General features: G+C 43.1%; 1 protein-coding gene and 1 non-coding gene across 5 annotated transcripts in view; both read left to right on the forward strand.

Annotated features, from left to right (window-relative positions):
* GCNT2 (glucosaminyl (N-acetyl) transferase 2 (I blood group)) overlaps positions 1–20114 on the forward strand; it is an 82020-nt gene extending 61906 nt beyond the window's left edge. For all 4 annotated transcript variants that reach the window (XM_032462484.1, XM_032462485.1, XM_014556191.2 and 1 more), the window contains 2 exons: positions 12674–12766; positions 17780–20114. In XM_032462484.1, coding sequence (XP_032318375.1) covers positions 12674–12766; positions 17780–17970 — 284 coding nt within the window. In that variant the 3' untranslated portion in view covers positions 17971–20114. The remainder of the gene's footprint in view (positions 1–12673; positions 12767–17779) is intronic.
* Positions 9456–9526, forward strand: TRNAP-AGG. The gene has a single exon. It is a non-coding gene; the product is annotated as a tRNA-Pro (tRNA).
* Positions 20115–23929: the final 3815 nt, after the last annotated feature.

Raw genomic sequence — 23929 nt, forward strand, 5'->3', positions numbered from 1 at the left:
TGAATGCTCTATCATTCACTCAGCAAAGCCTCAAATTATGGGCATTTAGGAGGTCTTATCGGTAATAATAGTTCATTGTTTTATTAACAAAATTGGTAATTAATGATGACGGATAAGCACTTTTTTTCTGCACTTACTACGTACCAAGCTCTACTCAGAGCGCGTTAAGTGTATTACACACTTCACAACAGGTCCCCGAGGTGCAGGGATGGATTTGGCCCTCGTTTACGGGTCGGGATACTGAGGACAGCAAGGCCAGATACCCTGGTGGTGGTCTCACAGAGACGGGCTGGGCTGGCACCTGGAATCAGGCCATTTCGTCTCGGAGTCTGTCCTTTTAACTGCCTTCTTCTTCTCCTTCTCCTTCTCCATCTCCATCTCCTCCTCCTTCTCCTCCTCCTCCTCCTCCTCCTTCTCCTTCTTCTTCTTCTTCTTCTTCTTCTTCTTCTTCTTCTTCTTCTTCTTATTATTATTATTATTAATTATTACATTGCCTCTCAGATAATAATTTACAAGGGATTCGAACCCCAATACACTGAACTGCTGAGTCACGGGATATGCATAGTTTTTAAGAATTTTGGTGCAAAATGTCACGTGGCTTTTCTAAAAGTTGGACCAGTGTGTGCTCCCACTGGCAGGTCTGAAACCCTCAGAATCCTGACACCCTCTCGACCACTGGGTATTATCATTTTCTGAATCTTCGCCAGTTTGATAGGGACGAAATGAGGACAGGGGCTGGGAGTATGAGGGAAATCTCTATACCTTCCACTCAGTTTTGCTGTGAGCCTAAAACTTCTCTAAAAAAACAAACAAACCACACAGTCTATTAAAACTTATTTTTTTTAAGAGGAGAGGCTATCTTAGGATTTAAACTCTACTAATTTTAGTTCCTAACCGGTATGAGCTTATTTTCTATTTTTCCAATGAGACATAATTGACATGGAACGTTATTTTAATTTCAGTTTAGTTTTTGTTTCGTTATACAACCTAATGATTCGATATTTGTACATACTGTGAAATGATCGCCACAGTAAGGCTAGTTCGCATCTGTTACCACCACCACAGTTACACGTTGTTTTTCCTTGTGATGAGGACTTTTAAGACTTACTCTACTAGCAGCTTCTAAATATGCAATACAGCGTTAATAATTACAGTCACCGTGCTGTGCATGACATCCCCATTTTTGAGGGAACACATGGAGGCAGGCTAGTGAAGCTGGTTGGTAAAAGAATTTACCAAAGGCAAGGAAAAGTTTAAGAACAAAGGAAAGTTTAGTAGGTTCACCGCTACAGGCAACAGCGGGCCACGCGGACAAGAGGTTCCTGTGTGTCCTCCAGCGTGAAGAACAAAAGAAAAGTTTAACAGTTACCCTGCTGGAGGCACCAGTGGGCCATCCAGGCAAGAGGAGCCCACGTGTCCACTGAGCGTGAATGTGCAGGGTCTTTTATTGAGGAAGGGGCTGTGAACACAAAGGGACCGGGGAACAGATTTCTGATTGGCTCTAAGTGAGGTAAGGGGCTTTGGTATATGGGAGGAGAGTGGATTTACGGCTCCAGGGAGATGGAGACCTGGGCTGACACTAGCAAGGTAGTGGGATTTCTGACTGATGAGGAGGAGACATGAGCTACGGTGAGGCTATCCGCTTCCCAGGGCTGTTTGTTCTGCTAAAGCAAACACGTTAGGAAAGGGTAGACCTTTTTTTGTTTTTGAGGGCTTGCAGGCAGACATCTGAGAGCCCAGGAATGGGGGTCGCAGGGCTTCGGCAGGCACCATTTGGCACCACACCCATAACTTATTTTGAGCTTGTTTTCATATATTAGACATTTGCGTAAGCCAAGATTCAGGGAACCATGTGAAAATAGAAGACCGATTTAGGAATTCCCAAAAGGATGGCAGGACAGCTGGGCGTGTGTGGACAGTGATGAAAGATGACGTGGGCAGGGTTGAAGGTTGTGGTGTGGAAACCCAGTATTGCAAACTACATGTCAACAGGGCCGGGCAGACAACATGAGTGGACTATGTGTGATGGGGACCAGGGCAGCAGGAGACAGCTCCTGGCTGGATAAAGTTCCAGTGAATTGTGGACAATGGGCACTAGCAGTCCAGACTTTCACGGGAAATCTATGGTTGTTTCTTTCCCCCAGCGGTCCACCCCTTCTTCTAATGGGATCACACCAAATGGGCCTACCAATCAATCAGAGGTGGTTTCTGGGCTACCCATCTGCTTTCTGTAGTCTGGGGACATGATTGCAAAACATTCTTTTGTGCCATTGATACAAGAAAATGGGGCATAAGAGGATGGCCTTGTCCCAGGTCTTGGTCAACTCTTTGGGATGTGCCCCACCATGAGGAAAGAATTCAAGCGTGAGTATATGCAGATTTATTCAAAGAGATGCACACTTCACAGACAGAGAGCTGGCCGTCTCAGAAGGCCCGAGAGGCCACAAGGCGGGGGGCAAGGAGGAGGACGTTAAAGTAAAACTAGATACAGACTCTATACAGTCTGGGAAGGTGCAGGAGGAAGAGGCTGTGAGGCAGGTGTTGCTGTTTTTATGGGCTCAGTAACTTCATATGCTAGCAAGTGGGAGGATTATTCCAGTCATTTGGGGAAGGGCCTGGGATTTACCGGAATCGGGCCACTGCTCATTTATTGACCTTTTACGATCAGCTTCAGAGCTGTCGTGGTGCCTGTGGGTGTGTCATTCACCACACTAATATAATACAATGAGTGTGTAATGAAGCCCAAGGTCTAGCAGAAATTAAATCTCCTGCCATCTTGAGCTTCACGGTCTATTGCGAGTTGACTTATCTGCCATCTTGGTGTTAATTGATGTGTCATTCTGTTAACGGCTGTGCTCTGCCCCCTTCCCTCCTGTCTCACCATGGTCAGCGTTTTGGTGTCTCCCTGGCCAGAATGTGATCTAGAGCCGTGAACTCCTGGACCGAGCCCGGGTCACTGTTCTGGGGAGCTGGCTGGGGCAGTTGATGAGTGACCATCTAAAGCAAAAGAAAAAAAGTGCCAGTTCAGAGTCAGGCTTTTGGGGGAGGAGATCACATTAAACCGGGTCCCGAGGAGCAGAAGCAGCAATGAAAAATGAGTGAGGTGAGGAGTCAGAATTCTAGTAAGAGGTGCAGTGGGCACCAGCAGGAGAGGTTTGGGATGAAGGCAAGTCTGAATTTGCTTTCATTTGTTGGAGGGAGAATGGTTGGTGGGTAGACATCCCCAAGTGGCTTGAAGAAACAGACACAGGGCAGACCATTCAAAGTAACCCCGAATCCCCCAGATGGGAAGGCAGCAGCAGGGTCAACACTGATTGTAGAAAAAGCCAGCCGCTGCTATTACCAAAGAGTGGGCAGCCTGAAGGTGGGGAGACTGGCTTGGAGGCAATTAAAATAGTTTCTTGGGGGGTGATGTTAAACACCCGAACTAGGGCAGAGCCAGCAAAGGAAAGTGACATTATGCTAAGCCAGGCAAGGCTTGAAGAACTGCCAATAGATTGGAAATCAGTTGGGGGCTCAACTGAAAACCAGTTCGCTGTTAACTAGACTTATCGTGGTGATCATTTTGCAACACATACAAATATCACGCCATTATGCTGTACACCTGAAACTGCTATAATGCCTACGGCAATTCTAGCTCAATTTAAAAAAAGAAAAAAGAATAGAACCCAACAAGCCTTCATTTTAAGCACTCCAGAAAATTTTGATATATCTGAAGTTTGAAAACATTACTTCAAATTCTTTTTCTTCCTTTCATTCTCTTCTTTTTTCTTTCCTCCTCCTTTTGCTCAACCACTTGCAGAGTGTTTGCTGGTTATTTGGCCACTTGTCTGAGGGTGGACCTCTCTCCATATGTAAGTGTTCTGATGTTTGTTTAGACTTGGTGGTATTTCTGGAACGCCTGGTAAAAGTCTGCCTTGAGAGTGCTTCCCTCCCGTTCATGCCAGAAGTCAGCCCCGCCTGGCACAGCTCCCTCAAAGGATACTCTGCCACTGAGTCAATGGTGTGCCAACCAACAGACGTTGAAACAGAGCAGGACCCCGTGGGGTCCTCCCTGGTACAAAGCCTTTCTGTGTCCCCCGTTTCTTGTTTGTCGGAAATAGGCCTCATTCAGCCTCCCGGACCTTTCCTGAGTTCCAAAGGGCAGATTCAAACAGTTACTAATCCAGGAGGGAGGCAAAAACAAGTGCAGCCATTAGAAGTAGGATCCTGGTTCCTCCTCAAGGAATATACATAGCAATATCCTTGAGTTCTTCTTCTGGAACTAAGGCCCCCACCCAGGCGAAGGGTGGCAACTTCAGGAAGAGCACGAGATTCCTGGAACATCGCCCTATTAATTCACTCCCAGCCAAGCAGAAGGAAGTCACACACCCTGCAGCCCTCACCCCAAATTTTGCCTATAAAAACTTCCCCCACAAGACCATTGGGGAGTTTGGGTTTTTGAGTACAAGCCACGCATTCTCCTTGCTCGGCTCTGCAATAAACCTTGCTCTGCTCCAAAGTCCCACATTTCGGTTTGTTTGGCCTCACCACGCCACAGGCACACGAACTTTTGTTTGGTAGCAACGCTATAAAGCAAGTTTTTTCTTCCAGATGCTTTCATTAACCTTTAAATAAAAGGTCCACACCTTTCCATGTGGTCATTCAACCTTAAACTTTCAAGGAAACAATATCATCATAATAAATTTGCTTCTTGTCTCTCACCTGGCTCACAAGACTTCACACTCTCAGGATAGCAGTCACTTGAGGAAAGTTACAAAGAGTAACCTAACTGCTCTTCGTTTCAACGTTTCTTTCTTTTCTACGTTGAGTTAGCATAATTTTGCACTAAAGACAAGCAAATCAGATGAAAGGAACCTTATTTTGCTTTGACGTATTAAAGTACAGCACGTGCTGACACAGATCAAGCTCTTCAAAAGAAAATACAGAGAGAAGATGGTCAAAGACCAGCTATTCATCCAAGTTTATTCTCGGAGAGCTGGAGTTCGGAAACCTGCTCTGTGCCACTGGAAGCAGTTCTTTGTGGAAGGGAAATCGTTCTGAAAGCTTGGTTTTTGTAATTCTTCTCATTCTCTATTAGCATAATTGTGGTGCAAATTCTGGGCTGGCCTCTTACATCCTTGAGCCATTTTTACTTCCCGACAATCGACAACCGTCGTGGGGTTAGTTCCCAGGCAGCATTTTTAGTTAATCACATTTTATTCGTCATTCAAGATCCACCCCAAAGTCTACCCAGGCAGGTTTTCTAAAGCCTTATTAAAATAAAGGTCTTGGAATAAAGTCTGCTGGGTCCTATCCCCAGAGCTTCTGATTCAGTCTGGAAGGGGGTGCAAGAATTGGGGTTTCTTTGAGGGGAGGTGGTAACAGCTCAGTGGGTTCAACCCCCAGTACCTCCATTAAAAATAATAAATAAATAAATAAATAATTGGATTTCTGTGCTTCATTATAGGTTTAAATTTTTTTTAAAGATTCCTTTTAATAGATATATAAAATTTTTTTACTGAAAAAAATTTTTTTAAAAGCCAGATAATGCTTGAAGAACTGCCAGTTGATTAGAAATCAGCTCTGGGCTGCTGTACTGCACAAAATTTCAACAGTCCTAGCTGGAAGGGATTAATCGGTGGATTGAGGTTAATTGTGAAGGTGAAAGATTTTGAAGAAGGTCTTGGTTTAGTCAGGGGAAGAAGGGGAAGCTGTTTGGAAGTAGGGGACAGTAGGCCTTCACTGCTGCAGAAAAGTTTGCCGTCATTAAAGAGCTGTTTGACAAGAGCAAAAGATGATAAGCAGACAGAAATGTAAGCAGAGGGTCAGTGGACTAAATTCAGCCTTTAGGTCAGGACCGGACTGAAATCTGCCCTGCTCTGTGATTGCCGGGAATGCCCCCTTCTCTGAACGCTGCTCAGACCTTTCCTCTTCTTCTCTGGAAGACTGTCCAGGAAGGACCCTTGAGTAGAGGCGTCCAGGCTGCTAATAAAAGTATCAATACATAGGAACCCTTCTGGATACTCTGGGCCAAAAACTCTAAGTATATCTCACTTGTGGCTTTACCTCCAGCAACTTCTCTGAACACAGGAGGCCTGCGTTTGAATGAGTGAGAGAGTAAATTATCTTGCAACAAAATCAACAAGTTATTTAATATGTCCTCAGTCCTGGGCAATTCACTTAAATGTTCACAGGTTGGCCGTGAAGGGGAATGTATTAAAAATCTTAAAACATATGAAAATGTCTGAAATCCCTTCCAGTCTAAAATTCTTGGTTTTTCTTCCTTTCTTCATTTCATCTTTTCTTCTTACAACCAAAGAAGAGTTAACTTGTTGGCAGTTATCAGAGATGAATGTGGAAAGGTTATCTTAAGGATGCTATGCCTTTATCTCAGGGACTGCAGAATTCTAAAAGACGTCCACGTGAAATGACTCTCAGTAAGCTTCATGTGTTAAAAATCTTGAGTGATTAATGAACACTTGGTAGGCAAAAACAAATGTACCTTTTTATTTCTAAAAATAATCACCGTTAACAATGAGAAAAAAATCTCCAAGCTACTTAACGTACATTTCGCAACTATTAGGTAGTTCTCCATTTTTTATTGTCGAGGCTAATCAGCAGTGAACATTGTGTAATTTTTGTTGTTAGTGAATTATTCTTAGACTGTTCCCGAGCACAATCACTAAATCAGCGAAGCAAATCAGACTCAAATGTATGTGAATAAACTTTAAATATAAAAGCAATATGACATTAAAGGAGGTTTTGTAAACAATTTACTAATTTCGTGTGTAACTTTTGTACACGTATTTGTACAAAATATTGATTTTAATACAACAGTTATGCTTTTAACCATTTATTTAACACTAACAAGATCCTGTGAAGTTTTGAAGATTAGTAGATGATGTCTTAAAGAGATTACGTAACTGTTCAAGGTCACAGAGCTAGTAATGGCAGAGGCTGGGATTTGTTGAGTGTGTGTAAGTCTTGTTGACTGTTTTATCTCCTCCATAGCTGTACCAGGCAGGACAGATGTGGGTAATAGACGACTGTTGGCTACCCACGCAGTTGCTGCAGGGCAAACTGAAAAGACTTGGCCATTGCTAAGAGGGTAGAAGAAATACTTTTCCCTCTGTGTCAGTTATCTGACTTCAAAGCCTGCGCAGTCAGACATCAGGTATAATGTCGTGACGAACATCTTCATAGGCAGATTTTCCCATTTAAAAAATGATTTCCTTAGCTTATTTTGAAACTGTTTTAAAGGACAAAGGGAACTGGCGTAGGCTCTCCCAGTGTTTCCAAATTGATTTTCCAGATTTGTGCCAGTTGATAGCACTGCCATGAAATTGTGAGAAAACCTCTTTCAATACACTGACACCGGCATTCACTTTTGACATTTAAAACCAAAATTCTTGCTTATTTAAGAAGCTAAAAATATATATCTGAGCTTAAATAATAAGCAATTGTTGGAATTTGTTACCACATATAGGTCTTCCCAAAAGAACATGATGTTAGGACAATAAAAAGAAAATCAAGTCAATATAAGTGAAGCTTGTGAAGAATCACATTTGTTTATGCCACAAATGCAGTTATTTGTCTATCAAGGGTTAAGCCCCAAGAAAAACATTCCTGCTTACTCTGTAAACTTTCTCTCAAATCTTTTGTTTAAGTATTAGCCCGTGAAGAACAAATGGGAGAATTGGATTTTATAGTTTAAGATGTTTTCTCTGATAACATTAGTGTCTTTTTGGCCCCACCCTAGAAATAATGCAAAATGGTTCCTTCCTAGGATACTTGTTAATTCAAGATAGACTTATACCCATACACCCCGCGACTACCCACCTGACAAACAGTAAGCCTAGTCGGCGTTGTAACAGCAACAATAATAGCACAAGCTTCTTGCCCAGTATTTTTCAAATAATAGAATATCCCATTAGTGCATCCAGAAATCACTTTGGTGGGTTTCGACCAAACTAGAAACTAACACGAACAAGGGCATCGCATGTAATAATCCTAGTGTTCTGTGAATTGTGTTATGTAGGTCTGTGCGTATGTGACAGTGTGAAATTGTCCTTCTGTGGATTGAAGACCAGTGATCTGATCTACCTACTTAAGTGAGTCTAGAAGACATTAAATGATGCCCAAGGATACACAGCTCGCTCGTGACAAAGCGGGAGTGAGAATAAAGTTCTCCAGTCCCCAGGCCAGTGTCTCTTCCACCGGGGAGTTCGCCCGTGGTCAGTCTCTGGGGGAAAAACAGGAAAGAGTTAGATGAGGTGGATGCTTTTAAGGGAGTAAAAGGAGCAGCTGGACTTTGGCACAAGTAATGGGATCAGTGGCTCTGGGGTCTCCGAAGCCGAACAAACGACTTACTGAATAGTGGACCCACTGTACATTTAGGCTGTTCAATCTTTTGCTTGCCATTATCTCCTCAAAATAATACCCAAGGGTTGCCTACAAAGCATCTGGACTGAGCTGTAACCAGAAGCCTGGTTGAGTGTGTTATGTCCTCCCTGCACTAGTGGTACGAGGCCACACGGATGTGGAGAACAGATGATGCGTGGCCACCAAGGCAGTTGCTGTAGGGCAAACTGACACCTACAAAGGGAGAAGAAATGCTTTTCAATGCTGAGGAGTAGAATGTTATTATACCTTAAATTATGGAGGCGTATTAGGAAGCCAAGTAGAGACCAGACCTGTCTGATCCACACACGAGCTAGAGACCAAGGTGATGGTGCATCCCTGGCACCTACACCCATTCATTCCTCTCACGGCCTTGAGTGTCCCCCGTGGGCCACACACTGTGGAGTCAAAGGCACCCTGAGGCCTGGCCCTCCACTCAACACGGCTCTTCCCGGCGACAGGAGGGCTGATTGTCTTCAAGGAGGTGACTGAGGGGTTCAGCTGCATATGCAGTTGATCCTTGAACAGCACGGGGTTAGAAAATTGAAGTATAACTTACAGTTGGCCCTGTGAATCCAGGGGTCCTCCATATTCGAGGTTCCACCTCCATGAATTCAACCAACCTCCTTCTATAGTAGTAGTGTACTGTTTACGATTTTTAAATATCTGCATGTGAATGAATCCTTGCAGTTCAAACCCGTGTTGTTCAAGGTCACCTGTTTTTCCAGCGAAGGGGACGAGGATGTAAGATACATAGTACCAGATTCCTTTGTGGGAGCAGAATTCGGGTGAGAATAGGAGAGGGAGAAGCTGCCTGGAAACTTGATGAAGGCTGAGAGGAGGACTTCAAGGACAAGAGAGAAAGCAGCTGAGTCTTCTTGGCAATATTGATGATAGCCCAGAGCTTCTCAGGCTTGACTGTCCTCAGGAATCCTCTAGGGACCTTGTAAAGCTGCCAATTCTGGTGCAGGAGGTCTGGTGGGGGGGCCCGAGAGTCTTCATTTCTCACAAACTCCCAGGCGATGTCAAGGCTGTTCGTCCAAGAACAACACTTGAAAAGCAAGGGGCAGGGGGCAGGTATAGCTCAGTGGCAGAGCACATGCTTAGGACGCATGAGGTCCTGGGTTCTATCCCAGTACCTCCATTAAAAAAATTAATAAAAATAAAAATAAATAAACCCAATTACCTCCACCCCCCAAAAATAAAGAATTTTTAAGGTATTTCAGCTATTTCTCTGTCTCACAGATTCTTTGCAAAAACAAACCAAAATAAACCAAAAAATAGAATTCAATATTATTTGTATGTACCTCTCCCTACTTCTGCTTTTAAAAGTGTACTTTTAAAGCACAAATATGAACAGTATTTAAACAAAGATGTTTGAGATTTGTCATCAAACAGAAAGTATAGAAGTTGAGGTTTGTAATTTCATTAGCAGCAGGTTCATAGGTGTTGTGTTTATTTCAAAGGCAACAGTCATTCATTATTAATGTCCTGGTCTTATCTCTAGAATAATGGAATGTGTTTCTGAGTAAGGGTCAGTTTGTGATGATCGATGTTAGTGAGAATGGAAGAGGAAGAAAAATATCGTGCCCTTTTAAAAATGCAGTCCTTTAAAGAAGAGTAGGGGACTTTTCGTTTTGGCAATATTTTATTTACTTGATCAAAATAGACTCACAACAATCACATACGTGTCAGCTAATCTTGCAGACGTTAAGTAAAAATACATTCTCTCTTTGCTTTCCAGACTGCCTTCTCCCAATGCCCCAACTTCACCCAGGCGAGTTTTCTTGTAAATTCTTTTAAAATGTATGCTAAGAACAAAATCGAGAAGCTTCTTTTTGGAGAGGCAAGCACTCAAGAGATTTTTAAAGTATTAAATGCAAACTAAAGCAATAGGAAGAAATACTGTTTCATAAATAGTATTTTTCTTGACTACTCAACGTTTATAAACAAAGTTTTCAAGTTTGGCAGCAAGAAGAGAAGAATCGTTCCTGAAAGCCCTTAGGGGTACAGACTCATGCTTTTTACAGAAAGGGCTGTGCAAAATTTAATTTTAGCTGGGAGACCTTGCTACAGTTCTTGATTTAGATCATCATACAGTCACATAAATTATTATGTGACGTCAGGGTAAAAGAGCATCACATTTTCCTTCTGAAAATGCACATGTTTTTATTAATATTTTTAAAGAGGAAAAAATTTTGTGTGACTAATCCAATTAAACTTCTTTAAAAGTATTGGCCTTGTCCATTTTTTTTAATTAAAAATATTCATCAGCTTGGGTAGTTTTTTTCCTCATTAGCTTATGTATTAGTTTTCTATTTGCCATTGTAACAATTTGTCACAGACTTAGCAGTTTACACAATGTACTTGTATTCTCTTACAGTTCTGTAGGTCGGAAGTCTGGCATGGGTCTCACCAGACTAAAATCAAGGCATTGGTTGGGCTCCCTTCCTCTCTGTAGGGTCTGGACAGGATCCTTCTCCTTGCCTCTTCCAGCTTCTAGAGGCCACCCACATTCCCCAGCCCCTTCCTCCATCCTCCGACGGCAAGGATCAGTTGAGTTCTCACATTCCAACCAACCAACTCTCCATCCCTCTCTTTCACTGTTAAAGACCCACGTGGTTACATTGGGCCCCCCTGGACGATTCAGGATATGCTCCCTATTTTAAGGTCAGCTGGTTAGCAACCTTAATTCCCCTTTGCCATTTAATGTAACGTATCTTCAGGTTCCAGGGATTAAGAAGAGGACTTCTTTGAGTGCATGTTGGGGGAGGGGAGGGGCATTATTCTGCCTACCAGACCTTCTAAGAAAGGTCTGTTGCGTTTTGGGTACAGATATCATTTGCGTTATGACGTTACATCAAAATGATGTTCAGACTGCACTTCTCACTGGTGAAAATTATTGGAGCTCTTAAGAAGCGAAACGATCCTCCTTTAGTTGCACTTACATCGATTCCTGTGTACAGCACTCCTTTTCCGGTAATGGAAACCTTGGGATAGGACCACTATCACTGTGACTGGTCCAAAATTTACCGAAATGGAGATGGTTATTAGAGATAGCTTAGCAGTGTTTCGCCAGTGGGGCAGTTTTGTTCCCCCAGGGGACATTTGGCAATATCTGAAGACGTTTTTGATTGTCACTGTTGGTAGGAGGGATGTATTACTGGCATCGGGTAGGTGGAGCCCTGGGATGCTGCTACGTCACACAGTGCACAGGACAGGCCCTATGACAAAGAGTTACCCAGCTTAAAGGGTCAGTAGTGCCAAGGTGGGAGAGCCCTGGCTTAGCAAAATGGCAGCCTAGTGCCCCGCTCTCCTTTTCACAGGCTTTTTACACTTCAGAGGTGGGTTAGATAACATCCTCTAGATAATGGGTCAGCAACTAAACTTTGGGTCAAAAGAACAATGGAAAGAAATAGAGAAGATGGGTAGATCAGGACACAGCAGTCTAGGAAAAACTTAAAGCTTGAAACCTATTGCTTGGGGTAAACAGTTCATCATCTTCACCGGGTGCTCAGGAATAATGTCATGTTTCTCTCTCTGTCCCTACGGCCAGCACACCAAATGCTCAGCAAGAACTTTAACACATAAAAAAGGATACTGTGTTGGGGGGAGGGTTTAGCTCAGTGGAGGAGTGTGTGCTTAGCATGCACGAGGTCCTGGGTTCAATCCCCCGTGCTTCCATTAAAAATAAATAAATAAACCTAATCACCCGCCTCCAAAAAACCACCAAAAAAACAGAAAAAGCAATAAAATTTTAAAAAATTGAATAAAAAAAAAGATACTGTGCTAAAAGACTGTTCGAGTTCCATAGGACAGACATTGCAACTTCATGTAACAGAGACCCTGGAATCTCTCACTTATTAGCACTAAGGACATAGAGTGGCCTGTTTTCTGAACTTTCATTATATGATAGACGACGTTATCTGGAAGGTCCTAAAAGGTTTGATAATAGGATTAAAAGTAAACTCAATTAAAAGCCATTGAGAGACCAGAAAATCCCCCTCCTTTTTCATCTGCATTAGTTTCATGCTATGGCATTTCCTGCAGGCTTGGGCACACGTTATGAGAAGAGGCAATAGGTTCTTTTTACTGATGGCAACACTACATCTATAAACACCAGCTATTCACACGGCAAGCCTTCGGGCGTTTCGCACCAATGACGAAAAAGCTGACGTGAAGGACAAAACACTGAGAAAAAAACAAGCGTGACTTGGAAGCTTACCTGATGAAATTGATGTTGTTCTCTCTTGGTTTTCATTTTTGCTTTTCTTCTCTCTCAACGTTGCAGGTGTCCCCGGCTCCATGCCCAACGCATCGTGGGCCGGTAACCTCAGAGCCATAAAGTGGATTGACATGGAAGATAAACACGGAGGCTGCCACGGTGAGAGGCACTCACTTCACACTGGGAGGCCGCACTGCTTGTTGGTGTTGGCGCAGAGGTAGTTGTGGTAGACTCCGTGACGGCTTCTCACGGAGAGAGCGGCTGGTCCATTTAGACCAGTCTGTGCATTATTAAATAGAGTAGCTAGAGGCTTCGAGCACAGCCTTTGAAAAGCAAATGTAAGTGTCTCACAGACGTTCTCCAGCTTATAATTACCTAGGGAGACGCGGAGGCAGGTTCAGGGCATCACGGTGCTTCCTTCTCACCAGTTTCTGCTTTCTCCTTATTGTTCACTCCTCTTTCGGCCCCTTTTGGGAGTGCAGCGGTTAGGAGGAGAAGGTGTTCAGGATGAGAACTGAGATCGGTGCTCACCACGGAGCAAGCTGGACCCCCGTCCCTCACGTCAGCCTCTGCCCCCTCCGCAGACAGGTTTCCAGGTGGCTCGGAGGAGTTTGCTGCAGCCCCGGCACGTTGGCACGTGAAAGCAGCAAGAGAGAGTGCTCCTCCAGATGGGCAAGAACTAGAAAACTTAAGTCGTTTTCATTTCTACAGAACCTCATGAGGAAGGTCTGTTTTAATCAGTCCTGGTGTGTATTCCATTCAAATATTGCCTGGTACACGGGGGGCATATGTATTTGTTGACAAGGGTTAGCATAACAAAGTACCACAGACTGAGTGGTTTAAACCACAGAAATTTATTTCCCCGCAATCCTGGAGGCTAGAAGTCCGGGATCAACGCGTCAGCAGGTTTCGTTTCGTTTAAGGCCTCTCTCTTTGGCTTGTAGACGGCCGGCTTCTCCCTGAGTCTCCTGAGACCTTCCCTCCATGAGTGTCTGTGTCTCAGTCTCTTCTTATAAGGGACACCAGTCATAATGGATTAAGGCCCTTCCACATTCCCCATTCTAACTTCATTATGCCTTTTTTTAAACTGAAGTATAGTTGATTTACAACGTTGTGTTAGTTTCAGGTATACAGCATAGTGATTCAGTTATACATAAGCATATATATATTTTTCAGATTCTTTTCCATTGGAGGTTATTACAAGATATTAAATATAATTCCCTGTGCTATATAGTAGGTTCTTGTTATTTATCTGCTTTATATACAGTAGTGTGTATCTGTTAATCCCTAACTCCTAATTTATCCCTCCTCTCTTTTCCCCTTTGGTAACCATAGTTTGTTTTCTATGTCTATGAGTCTATTTCTGGTTGGTAAATAGGCCCATTTGTATCTTTTTAAAAATCCTTGTATCAAACAGTTACAGCCTGAGGTACTGGGGAGTTAGGACTTCAGTTTATGAATTTGGGGGAAACATAATTCAGCCCATAAGAGCAGGCAATAAATCTCTTCGTAAGCATATTCATGTCTTTACGTTAATCAGCCCACAAATTTCTCCAGAGGACAGCTCATGGCCAGCTGCCTGCCTTCTCATCATGGCCTGCCCTCCCAGGGGAAAGAAGAGGATGGAGAGGAGGGTACTTTGTTCTTTGATGTCCTGGATCTTCCTTAGAAAACGGACCATCTCCATCAGTCAGGGTCCCAATACTTGGGATATGTTGTCCTCTCCGCATCCTTCTATAACCCCCATCGCCCTCTCTCTAGGATGGCTGCAGGCATCCTCTGGTCGGCTTCTCTACCTCTTCCCCGGCTGGAACCCTTGAGGACTTCAACATGGACAACAGGGACCCATGTGATGTCATTACTTTGCAGCTCCAGCCCTCCCCTATCATAGATGCTCCTGTCCACTGTGCATCAGCCACACACCCACACACCCAAGTAGAGCCCCACCTTCAGTCTCCTTGTCACCACCTGTATCCAGGACCTACCCCAGTAGAGAAGGTATAGACTAGACAGGTTTGCGTTTTTATAGGGACCTTTACTGATCACGTGGCAGGAGAGGGAGGCCATGAAAGTAGCCCCTAGCCGGAAAGGGTACAAAGTTTAGGTAGCCTAGCCCCTCTCAAACAAATGTCTCATTTTTCTTCGCTTAGTTCCTGTTATGCCAATGAACATCTGAAAGCCTTAAAGGATTCATAGCATGAAAAATGTTTATCCTTCAAACCACTGTAAGGAAAAGAAAAAGACACGGTCCAGGGGAGGCAGAACATTATGCCAAGCCAGCAAGTCAGTCTGGACCTTTGTTCCAAACCTCTGTGTGTATCCACTTTCCAAGCCCTCTTGGGCACTTTTGGTCTTGGACTTGGAGCTCCCATCTCTTATTACAAGCTCCTCGTCGCCCTGCTAGTTTCCTTCACCAACTTACATGCTACAGAGTGTACGGTCTTTCATCCCAGAACAGAAGAGAAGCTCCAACGGGGCTGGGATATTTGACCAGTTTGTCCATCACTATATCCCCACACCTAAAGCTTGTTGTTGTTTTAAATGTGTTTTGCTTTTTTAAAATTGGGATTCCCGGAAGTTCAACTTTCCTGGCTTCCTCCTTCTACTAGCTTCCTTCTGAGGACTCGGGGACCAGCCTGTGTGCTGCATCAGCCGTCCCATGCTGTGCTCTCTGACATTGTAGGTCCTCTTGTCGTTTGACCCACAGGGCTGATTCCCACTCGCAATCATTAACCACCATCCGCTTTTTGCCATTTGTATTTCCCTAAGCAGAACATTGCTGGAGAACGTTACAAAACTGTCCTAAAAACTGCCCATGGTGGGAACCTGCTAGCCAACTTCAGCTCGACCCTCCTGGCTGCCACCTTATTCTTTTATTTACCTCATTATTGTCCTGGCAGCCTTCCCTGGTGTACGCCTTTCAGTTTTTCTGCTCACCTTTGAGTTCCCAATCTTATGCTAAAACAGCCTTTCCGTTCTCAAAAGGTGGTTAATTTCAACTTTGGCAAGAGCTTTGCAGACATCTGATGAAAATCTCTGTATCAGTTCCTTTCTCATGTCCTCCCTTTTCTCCATCTTAGAATGTTTTGGGCCCTTTCTCTCGTTGTTGCTTCCTGTTTCAAGAGGAAAAGTTACCCATCCTCACAATCAAGGTCACCATCTGTGGTCTCGGTTGTGTGTGGGTCCCCTCAGTTATCCCTTTGCTCTCCTGCATTCTCAGTGTCTCCCTCTCTGCTGGCTCCTTCCCTTCTCTCCGCAAGGATGTCCTTCCTGCCTCCATCCTGAAGACCAAGCTATTTCTGCCCCCTCTACTTGATCCTGCCTGAAATGTTCTCTCCTGTCCCTTTTAGTTCCTGAGCCTGGGTGTGCTGCCCACACACCGAGCTCTGCTCACCCACCTCCCAGTTATTCGTTAACTTCCCACAACTCTGGCTTCTCTCTCCAGTGACTTTCACTCTCTGCTGTGCTTCATCCCAGCCACAATGAGTTAATCACCAGGTCCTTTCAGTCCTTCTGCCCTCTGCCTCTAACAGCCTCCCCTACCCACTCACGGCAACCATTAACTTTGAACAGGTTCTGTGGTTTACATGATGACTGTAGTCATTTGATTGGTTTCCAGTGTACCCTGCAAAGCTCTGCAAAATTAATCTTGCTGCAATCGATTTCATCATTTGATTCTTCTATTCAAAAATCTTTAATGGCACTCCATATTCATGGGATAAAAATAGCCCAATCCTTAAATCTATTTTTAGTCAGTCCACCACCATCGTTCTACTCCATGCCAAGCAAACTCTGCCATTCTTGTTTTTAATCCGTTCCACCACCAAACTCTCCATTTCAGCAGAAAATTCCCATCTCTAAATTTTCCCGAGGCATTTTCCCACCGGAAACCATCATCCGTCCCTCCCCGCCAGATGCTTCCAAATTCTGCCCATCCACGAACTCTCCACAACTCCTCCCCTAGCCTTTTATTCAACAACTGTTCATTTAACACCTGATATTTACCAGGCACTGTTCCAGGTGCAGGGGACACAGAAGTGAACACGGTGGTCTCAAATTCCAGCTCTTCTGGAGAAAGACAATAAACAAAGAAACCTGTGTGTTGGTAGTAAGTGCCAAGAGAAAAATGAATCAGGGAAGAAGGGAAGGAGGTCAGAGAAGGCCTCACGGAGAAGATGGCCTTGAAGCAGAGACCTGGATGGTGCCAGAGGGAGCCTTGAGAATGTCTGGTAGAGAGGGGTGGTCCAAGGAGGAAGACGCCCAGGGTGCCAGGAACCAGCAAGGAGGCCAGTGTGGCTGATGGGAATTGTGCAAGGGTTATTAAGAGTTGCAAGTGAATGAGCATGTGGTGGGAGGTAAGTCCAGGTTACAAAGGACCACCCTCTCAGGAATCTTGAATGCCATTGCTAGGATGTTGGCTTTTATTCCACATGAAATAAGAAAACATTAGAGGGTTTTGAGACATGTTCTGCTTTCATTTAGAGCAATCACTCTGGCTGTTGTGCTGAGAATATACTAACAGGCAAAAATGGAGACCAGTTATTAGCATACCAGTTCAGACAGAAAGATGGAGGTGGCTTGGTCTAGGACGGTAGTAGTGGGGGTGGTGAAAAGTGGTCAAATTCTATTAATATTCAGAAGGTTGAGCTGACAGAATTGCCGACAGATTGGATGTGGGCTGTGAAAGAAAGTGGGGAGAAGTGCCCAGGGCACTGAAGAGTAGACTTGCCATGGGTTATGATGGGAAAGACTTGGGAAGGATGAAGGCGTTCAGACCTGACACGTCGTATCGGTGAGATTTATTCCTCACCCAATAGGAGATACAAAGCAGGCACATGAATAGACCAGGCTGGAGCTCAGGGAAGCAGCCTGACCAACACGGCCAAAGAAGACCTCTCTCCTCTGTACACGTCTAGAGCTTGGCATCCATGAAATCCAGAGTTCATTATACGTGAACTGCCCTGTGATGCCTAGTGCGTCATTCCTTTGTATTATGTAACTCTCGTGTCCTCGTGGGCTGGACCAGCACAGTTCTCTTTCATCAGTGTCTCGTAGACTTGGCACATCTCTAGCCATGCAGCAGTCAGGCCGTCCCCCTACCATTCTGTGAGTTCACTACCCCTGACTCGAAAACAAACCTGTTTTGACTACTTCTTGTTCTCTCCCTCGCAGGCCACTACATCCACGGCATTTGTATCTATGGAAACGGAGACTTGAAGTGGTTGATTAATTCATCAAGCCTCTTTGCCAACAAGTTTGAGCTCACGACGTACCCTCTTACTGTAGAATGTCTTGAACTGCGGCTTCGAGAGAGAACCCTCAATCAGAGTGAAGTTGCAATACAGCCCAGCTGGTATTTCTGATCTGCTGCAGCTCAGGGCTGGAGGGAAATCGCAGCTGGGAAGGAGAGCCTTTCTTAGGGAGAGAACTTTGCCTAGGGTTAAATGAACAGTTTGAGGACCACAGTTACGGCTTCAGGACCCGACTACACTATTACATGTTAAAATACCTACTGGACACTGTGAAATGCACTATCAGGATGGTTGTACAGAGTGATCCCGGCGCTCTGGTCACGCTGGCAGTTCCCTGAGGCTCCCCTCTGTATCAGGCTAAAGTTTTGATCAATGATAAATGTAACTGTCATCAGATCTTTGCATCGGATACTCATGGTAGATAAATGCTCTAATGAAAAGGAGAATTGTAGATAGTACTGTTTAGGAAAATAAGAATTGGGTGTCTTTGAAGAAGGAATCTTTCATGACAGATCGATAGCCACACATTAACGGACACTCCTTCTCTTTGCTCAACTACACTTAGGCGTAGAAACTGTTTTCTGAGTAACTCACCAAACTCCTTTAAAACTTGACTGAGAACGAGATCTTGTTCCTGCGTTGCAGGAGCAGCGCTTTCCAGTTTCCTGTGTCTTAGGTTCTTTCTAGAACGTAAAGTCGTTCGCAGGAGACAGAATTGAAGATGGCAGTCACTGCCTGCCACTTCAGTAAAAGGACCCCGCGAATCAGTTTCTTGATAATTTGTCAGAATGTGCTCCGATCCCTCTTGCATCATTTTCCATTGAGAACAAGGAAGAGTTCTCCAAGAATGAAGATATTCCTCCAAGACAGGAATTGCATAGGAATTGTTGCATAGGAGAGTGAATCACTGTCCTTCTCTGCCGCCACCCCTCGCCCCCACCAAAGTGATGTCATCTGCAACATGGAGACCGAGTTGTAGCCGTGAGCCCTTCAGGAATCCAGAATGTTCCCTGGGTAGCTTTGCCGTGCCTGGTGCTGATAGGGGTGCCTGGGTTTTTAAGAGCTTTCACCTGTGGGCGAAACTCTCTGTCACTTACCTTTTGTCCCGTTTACCCATCCACTTCATTCATTCAGGAGTCGGTCAGTAAGCATCTCCTGGGTGTCTGTTATACAGCAGACACGTGCAGAGACAAGGAGGAGGAGAAAATCGGAAGCTGTTTCACTCTAAACATCTTGGCAGTAACGTCACTGTTGGAGAGGCTGCTCTAAAAGAGTCTAGAATCTGGTTGTGTTTTATTAACGCATGTGTGGGGTTGCCAGTTGTGATATTGGGCTGAGGGCATCATCAACTACAAAGTGAGGTCTAAATCGGGGATTATTCCCGAGAGAGAAGTGGGGGACGAGGCAGCAGCTGCAGCGGATTGCGTTCTAGGTGTCCTGCCAGCAACTTGACACCTCATTGCCTTCCAGCGTCACAGCACTCTCGTGAAGCTCGCGTTGATCGCCCCGTTTTGCAGGTGAAGTTAGTGAGGCTCAGACAGGGTCTTAATAAGGACGAGGGAACAAGTTCTCTGAAAATCAGGATTCTTCCCTGGTCTGCTTAGTTCATTGCCTGAAGTGGACCACTGGGAGAAGGTGAAATAAAGCCATATTTAGTGTAACAGATTGGCTTCAGTGTTAATATTTGAGGAAACATCCTGTGACCTCGGGAGAATGTGAAGTCTACTTTGTACTCCGTGGATCTGTTGAGTTCCATAATATTTATTCTAATGAAAAACAGTGACTACAACTCATGGTACACTTAATGAATGCAATTTTATTATTTTTTTCTGTCCTTGTGCCTGTTGAATGTTGGTCACATTTAAGGGAATGACTTTGAAGTAAAGCCTTCTTTTCTCCTGCTACTGAAAACGATGGAACTGTACTGGGTGATGAAGTGTCAAAGGGTAGGGAATACACCCAGAGCTAATGGCAGAATCGAAACATCACCGTTTTTGTTTTTTCCAGCTTATTTACATGACGCCCCCTGAGAAGAAGGAATGTTTTACACTGGATCCTTCTCACGTAGAACAAGAAATCTTTCGGAATAGATGTTTACATGTCCATTGCTGGTCATTTCTTCTATGTCTGAAGTGCTTTAATATTGGAAGAATGTCGTGTTCGGACTAGTGGGTTTCGGCTAGCCCATGAGATGCCTTTGTTTTGATGACGTTCCACGTTGTTTTCTTGGAAATAAATTAATATATTGTTTTCCATCTTTGGGGCTATTGTGGATTTTTATTTGACAAATACTTAACAAGGTAATTCTCCTAGTATGTTCTAAAAAATGCAAATCAATACATTCATACATACACACATACCTGTCTAAAAATGCCCGTTCACTGGAAAATAATTACGCTTTCTCTTTTGGGGGTGTTGGGGAGAAGAGAATATAATGGAAGGCCAGTTTCATTTAAATTGGGTACAACGCATTTAAAAATTTGAGGCAGGAATAAGTTACCCTGCTATATTTGCCTCCTTTATTCATTTTTTCAGAATCAAGACAATTTAGGAAAAGGACATGTTAATAATATTATTAATTGGCTTTATCAAATGCCAAAGTTTTTGAGTAGCCTCTCAGTGCTGAGTTTTGTTAAACAAATATTGTCTCGAACAGACACATGGAAAATGACAGAAATACTAAGGGAAATAATTCATTTGAAGGACATCTGGTATACTCTTTTTTTAAAATGTAAAATACTTTAAAACTAAAGTGAAAAACACTGCAAACTACAAAAAATATTGCTCATAAAAATAGAATATAGAAGACTATAGAATAAAAAGTGAATTAATACAAAAGATATAGAATGAAAAGTGAACTCCTTTCTCCAGAGGCAATCACTTGTTTGGTATATGTTCGCAAGTGTCTTTTCAATATACAGAGAGATATATGTATCCTGTGCAGTGCTGTCCAAAAGAATTTCTGCAGTGATGACAATGTTCTATACCTGCACTGTCCAAAATGGTAACCACGCATGTTAGCTGCTGGGCACTTGAAATGTAGTTAGCGTGACTGAGGAGGTGTTAGCTGCTTTTAGCCACGTGGGACTAGTGGCTATTTTATAGCACGGTTGTACAGCTATGTGCTCGTGTACACAGTGGAAATAAACACAAAGACACACACACTGGTTTTTTTTTTTTAATGGGTTGATTATACAGAGATATAATAGAAATTGTATCTTTTTGCCACTTGTTTTTGGGGGGCCCCTCAAAAACAAACTTTTAATTTTAGAATAGCTTTAGTTTTACAAACTGCAGGTAGCACGAAGAGTTCCCATAGACCCTGACAGTCTCCCCAATCATCAGCATGTATGGACTCTGTTCTGTTCTACTGAGCTTTTGGTCTATTCATGTGCCAAAACCATACATGAAAAATCATTATAAACCTCTGACATGTGGCAAAGAGAGACAGAGGATCTCTTACTGATTTTTTTGACATTTTCTTGGCTATTTTTTGTTCATTTAATTTTAGGCAAATATTAGAAACAGTTTGTCAGATTCCTTGAAAGATCCTGTTGAGATTCTGAGGGAATTTGCACAGAATTCACACTGATTGACTTGGGGGGTAACCATACCTGGACAAGACTGAGCTGTCAATATGTCTGCTTACCTGGGTCCTTTTTTATGTCCTTCACTTGTATAGCTTCCCCCATAAAAGTCTTGCACATGTCGTATTATGTTTATTGCCGTGTATTTTAATAGAGTTCTTTGTGCTTTTGGGGAATGAGATTTTTAAAGTATATTTCTATTTTGCTATTGATAGCATAAAGGAAAACAATTGATTTCAATTCTGTATGTGGTTTATTAAACTTTTTTATTATTTCTAATAGTTCCTTGAATTGTTACACCTCACATTTTTGGGGACTTATGTATAAATAACAGTGTTTGCTTTTTCCTCCTCAGTAAGTCATTTTGTTAAGATTATTACTAATCTTATTTCTTTCTTGTCTTCTTACATGCAGAAATCTGCAATACAGTTTCAAACGGTAGCACCTGTCCTTGAGTTGTTCTCAACATTAAAGGGCGAGTTTAACTCTTGTGTATGATGTTGGAGGTTTGCAGTAGATTTCTGGTAGATACCCTTTATTGATTTAAAAATCAGAATACCAGAAAATAAATATAAACTGAAATATATTCTAATTTTTAAAGTCCCAGTTACTATCTCTTTTCTTTTGAGTGACTTTGATTTAAAATTGTTTCTCTTCAAAAGGTAAGAGGAAAAGTTCACCACTCTTAATCTTTTTATACAGTGAGAATGAGAATTTAGTATACCAGTTTAAGTCAAGTGGGAAACTGGAGCAGGGATCCATTTGAACAGATGAGGCAAATAATTGGAGTTTGTGACGCCTAATGCCTGACCTGAAATTTTCTATGGTAACTACTCCCTCTTCTGGTCAGGATGGCTTAGGGATTAAGAGGTCAAGCTAATGGGAAAAACACTGGGAGTCAAGTTCTGACCTTGGAAAGAGGACCAGCAGTGATGTCTCTGCAGGGAGGAGAGTAAGAGGTGAAGCTGGTTATGCTCATTTCTCCATAAGGAGCATCTACAAACTTCTAAAGTGGTGGGCTTCCATGGTGTCTGCTGGGAAGATTAACCTTGACAAGTCCTGCTGTGAGCCCAGAAAGCCTGACTTACATCTTGAGAAGGATCCTGGGGGCTGTGTTGGATGGGTGGGCTGAATGGTCCAAAACTAAAGGGTTCTTCTGGAAAGGAGACAGAAGTCAGAAACTGATGGCCAGCATCATGTCAATATCAAACAGGATATTGGGAGAAATAGTTTAAAAAGTTAGTGCAAGGTTTAAGTGAATTATTTATGAATTCCAGGCTATTTATTCCAGTCAAAGTCAATTGTTAGTGAACTTCTGGGCAGTAGCTATACACAAGGCAAAAATGGACGATTTTAGATGGCTTTCTAAAAAGTTTTAAAGTAGCTTTAGGCTTCAGAGACAAGTTACAAAAATGGTACAGAAAATTCTTGTAGATCTTTCACCCAACTTCTAATGCTATCATCTTACAAAACCAAAGTTCAATGATCAAAACCAGTTTTGTTGGGTTTTTTTGTCCTGTGCTGGCTGTGTGTTGAGAGCTGTAGTCAAGTGACCCTTACCTTTGCACAGGAGAGACCAGATGGGTAAGGCGAGTCCCAGTAACATGTAGTGCCATCACATTAAAACAAATGACAGCAAAGGGACTGGTCTCAAGGGACAGTTCTTGATGACAATGATCCTATGAAAAGGACGACTCTGTAGATTCTTTATTCTAGACAAGGGAAATGAGATAAAAGAAGACGATGAGGAAGGAGAGCAGGTCCATAGTCTTATCACTAAGAGGGTGATGGAGAAGGAAGCAGGTGTACTGCAGTTAAAATGTGTCCTACATCTTACAGAGCAATGGTTGGAAAACTAATTTAGATTCAGTTTCTTAGGATTATACTAAATGGATGTAATGGGTCGTGAAGAGGGAAAAGCACTGATTACTGCCACGTCCACACATTTCAACTCCGGTGCTTAACACCTTTGGTGGTTCCCTTCCGCATACCTTTGAGCAGGTGAGGCGTGGTAACCCTATGATTCGCATTCCATGGTAGCTTTCACAGAGGACTCAGCAGGAAGTATTTGAATTAGACTTTCCAGTTGCATGGTTGTATATCAGAGATGATTCAGTGGAAGAATGATGGTTTAAAGAATAACCACAGTCATAAGATGGGATTCTTTTGAGATAACAGTGACAAAAGGCAAGAGTGACTGAAATTCATTATAGGCTGGTAGAGAAATATTTATAAATGTAGGAAATTTACTAAAACACTGATGTTTGTGATCATTACCATAGATGGAAATTTTCCTATCTGGATATGTGATCAAAAAAGCTTTTCTAAGGAATGGTGAGAATCTGGGCAAATGCCATTTGAAAAACTTCCACACGTGTAAAATGGGGCTAGAGAAATATTGCTGTGTTTCCATAGGATTTTTGATCAGAAAGCTTCCACTTATTTCTGCATGTATTTAACAAATGAACTATGCTAGTTTGAGG

The sequence above is a fragment of the Camelus ferus genome, chromosome 20 (assembly GCF_009834535.1).
Source record: "Camelus ferus isolate YT-003-E chromosome 20, BCGSAC_Cfer_1.0, whole genome shotgun sequence".
In the NCBI taxonomy this organism is placed as follows: domain Eukaryota; kingdom Metazoa; phylum Chordata; class Mammalia; order Artiodactyla; family Camelidae; genus Camelus; species Camelus ferus.